The sequence below is a fragment of the Octopus bimaculoides genome, chromosome 23 (genome assembly GCF_001194135.2).
Source record: "Octopus bimaculoides isolate UCB-OBI-ISO-001 chromosome 23, ASM119413v2, whole genome shotgun sequence".
Taxonomy (NCBI): Eukaryota; Metazoa; Mollusca; class Cephalopoda; order Octopoda; family Octopodidae; genus Octopus; species Octopus bimaculoides.
In genome coordinates, this window is record NC_069003.1 from 26,059,016 (window position 1) to 26,063,192 (window position 4,177).

General features: G+C 40.1%; 1 protein-coding gene across 1 annotated transcript in view; it reads left to right on the plus strand.

Moving 5' to 3' along the window:
• The window catches only part of LOC106876599 (cardioacceleratory peptide receptor), a 61,061-nt gene that overhangs the window by 42,477 nt on the left and 14,407 nt on the right, over positions 1-4,177 (plus strand). The window contains exons 5-7 of the mRNA XM_014925211.2: positions 719-870; positions 1,862-2,036; positions 3,502-3,615. Of these exons, the coding sequence (XP_014780697.1) occupies positions 719-870; positions 1,862-2,036; positions 3,502-3,615 (441 nt within the window). The remainder of the gene's footprint in view (positions 1-718; positions 871-1,861; positions 2,037-3,501; positions 3,616-4,177) is intronic.

The following is a 4,177-nucleotide window of genomic DNA, read 5'->3' on the forward strand; positions in this document are numbered from 1 at the left end:
CACACACACACACACACACACACACACACACACACACGATGGACTTCTTTCACTTTCCATCTACCAAATCCACTCACGAGGCTTTGGTCGGCCCGAGGATGTAGTAAAAGACACTTGCCCAAGGGGCCACGGTGTGGGACTGAATCCGGAACCATGTAGTTGGGAAGCAACCTCCTTACCACACAGCCATACCCGTGCCTATTGTTTATGAGCCTATTGTTTATGAGCCTATTTTTTTAAATATTTAGCTTGTTTTATACATATTTGTCTCAAACTTTTTACTTGCATATTCTGCTCTACTTCTCTACTTTTATTTTAACTCGGTTTGCCTACTTTACATACTTGCCTACTCTACACTACATATTTTGCCTACTTTACATGTTTTACCTACTTTTCATATTTAATTACTCTTCATTCCCCCACCCTATTTCTAATGCTGCACCATACCTAGGTTTACCCATTCGTAATTTACATATACTTAACCCATGTTCATTGTACCCATTTTACATAGTCTTTCTACTTTCTACTTTTGTCTCCTTCACACATTTCACCTTAGTTTTGTCTCCATGCTGATGTTACATGTTACATGTATCTCATAACAGTAACCAGAGTACACACATATCAGAAAATATATTCCGTTTTCAAATTTGCTACTAATGTCACTGTATTTCATCTTCGCATTACACCAAGTAATTATTATTTTTTTTTTCTATCGCAGGTACGAGATCTCGAATCTTGGTGGCGTCAGCATGGGGCTGTGCCATCATCTTCTCGTGTCCGTCGTTATTTCTGTTCAAAGAAACCACCAATCCATTGGACGAATCCATAAAATTGTGTTACTTGGATCTAACTGAACAGTGGCACTGGATGGTATGATTTGATCCCTTCATTTTGTATCGTGGGGATACTCTCTTTGGGTATGAAGACATTATGGAAAGGCGGGGTGGGTAAGAGTGGGGCAAAAATGAAAAACTATGAAGACAAAAACCGAAAAACTACAAGTAAATAGAAACGATTTACTTGATTAATTCCTCCCAACGATATTTCTAAAATTGTTTATAACTGATGTATAGTTGAGGTAAACTGCAGGCACCGATCCGCCAATCCCTGGCCAAGATTTCGAATTTCATCCTTTACACACACACACACATACACACACACAAAATGAACACGTGTTGCTGTTTAACCCAAGAACAGTTCTAGTCGAGCTGACCAAGGACACTTCGACTGTGACCATCATGTCTTGTTGGTCGTATCTAGTGCTGCATAACCAAATGTACTTTTTCTTTTTTTGAAAGCATTAAAGAGATTTGGCTGTTGTTTCTATTTCTGTTTTATCAAGCAAACCACGTATACTTTCCCCCTACGTTTGTGCAGATGATATAAATATCCATAAGAGATGTGTATACACCTACCAACGGTGTATACACATCAAGTATAATACATAGATGGCTATTATAATTCAATAGTGTCTCAGTTGCGCACATCAGACGGCTATTCGCAACGTGAGTGAATATTTTATTCACTTTTCCTGTATCAAGGACGACGAATTATTGTCCAAGAATATGGCTGGTTGCGAGTCCATGTCCTTGAAAAGGCCCAAAAAGGTCGAGCTGCATCAGGTGTACTTGCTAGCCACTCTGATATTTATTGTGTTTTTAACGCAGAAAGTCCATAAGATATGTCAACTCTGGATGAATACCACAGTAATTAGCCTATCTACAGTGTATATTTATTAAGTATGATCCATAGATGACTAGAGTACTGAATGTTTTACTGTTTGACAGTGTGTGACTTGAAGTTTCTTACACCGCGGATCGTTCAGTATTTCCCTGCAATGTTTCTTTGTTTTATCTTCCAGGTCTATATCACATTGCTAGCAGTGGCCTTGTTTATCATACCGACCATAATAATTATTATATGTTACACCACCATTATCTATGTCATATGGAACAATGGTAAAATGCTACTTGGTATGGAAGGCAGTAATGCTAGCGATCATTCACAGAAAAGATGGAAGCATCAAACGAAAACAGGTTCATTTATATTTTACGCACACATACACATATATATATATATTTATTTATATATTTTATCTAATTGTTTTTGTTTTGTTATTTCGTTTGGCATTGTTATTATTGTTACACAGGTGGTGTCACTGTTGTCGATGTAGCCAACTAAACCCTTGTAACTGATACTCCAGCTGGGCTCCGGTTCAGTTATTAAAGCCATTAAAACGATGAATTCTCCGTCGGTTTCTACGGCGGTCATTCTCTTGTTTGATCTACTAGACAACCATCATATACCTGCTGTAAGTGGCTGAGTATTCCGCAGATACCTGTAGCCTTAACTTAATTCCCACTTTAAATCAGTGCGGCAGGGTTGGACTTTTGAATTATGCGTACAATTCTTCCAGACGGGCTTCTGTACAGTTTCCGATCATCCGATTTTACTCGGAGGACCTGGGGCATGCTGAAGTCATGGTGAAACGCAATGACTTACGGAACCATTTGTAGAATCGAACCCGAAGTTTCATTATTGGGAATCGAACTTTTTAACCCTTCTACCATTACCAAAATATATCGAAGACTACATTATTTGATACATTGTGTCTGTTTGTAAAGAGGATAGCAAGTGCTTTGAGGGAGACTTGTTTACTATTGCTAGCAGGTCAGGCAACTCCGTAGAGGCTCCTTCGTTGATTCGTTCTCGGTATTGCCGTTAGTTCGTCGTTGTCGTCGTTGTTGTTGTTGTTGTTCCTGCAAAAGCGGTGAGCTGGCAGACTATGCGACGCGTTGTGTTCTTGAGCAAAATACTTCATTTCACGTTGCTCCAGTCCACTCGGTAGAAAAAAGTAACCCTGCGATGGACCGGCGTCCCGTCCAGGAGGTAAAAATATTTTTATGAGCCACAGAAACCGAGAAACCGCTCCTTATGAGCCCATAGTGCTCGAGAAGGATGCTTTATCAATATTTATCATTGTTATTATTCCTATTATTGTGGAGGCGCAATGGCCCAGTGGTTAGGGCAGCGGACTCGCGGTCATAGGATCGCGGTTTCGATTCCCAGACCGGGCGCTGTGAGTGTTTATTGAGCGAAAACACCTAAAGCTCCACGAGGCTCTGGCAGGGGATGGTGGCGAACCCTGCTGTACTCTTTCACCACAACCTTCTCTCACTCTTACTTCCTGTTTCTGTTGTGCCTGTAATTCAAAGGGTCAGCCTTGTCACACTCTGTGTCACGCTGAATATCCCCGAGAACTACGTTAAGGGTACACGTGTGTGTGGAGTGCTCAACCACTTGCACGTTAATTTCACGAGCAGACTGTTCCGTTGATCGGATCAACTGGAACCCACGACGTCGTAAGCGACGGCGTGCCAACATTATTCCTATTATTGTTAATGTTCTTGTTGTTCCTCTTGTTGTTGTTGTTGTCGTTGTGCTATCGTTGTTCTTACCGTTTCTACTGCTCTACCCACCCCTCACGAATTACATTTCCAGGCTCAAAGCACAGTCAAACAACTTCCAACAACAGCAGCAGTAGTTCCAGTTCCAGAGGTGTTATCCCCAAAGCTAAAATCAAAACAATTAAAATGACATTCCTTATTGTACTTGGTAAGTAATCAACACCATTTCATATCAACGCGTTTTCTTTATTCGACTGACATTACTGAAATGGTAACCAACTCAGTCTTTCATACAGATTTCTGCACATTATTCTTTTATTTCAAGTTTTCCAATACGCCATATTAGATTCCAGTCTCATGAGAGAATCGATCAACAACTTTTTTCATCGATTTGCTTGCATATTTATATTTATTTATTTTATATCACCAGTGGTGAACAATGGCGTCGTTTAAGATGGTGATATTGAAAATTGATGGTTGCACACTACAAATATCACACAAGGTAGTAGTGTCCGAATGTACCGCATTATCAACAATATACATACATACATAACCTTTTATCTTGTTTTAGTCATTAGACTGCGGCCATGCTGGGACGCCGCCTTGAAAAGTTTTAGTCGAATGAATCTACCCCAATACTTTTTTAAAGCCTGGTACTTATTTTATCGATCTCTTTTGTCGAACTGCTAAGTTAAGGAACGCAAACACATCATCATCGGTTGTCAGGCAGTAATGGACACACACACACACACACACACATGCATATATAT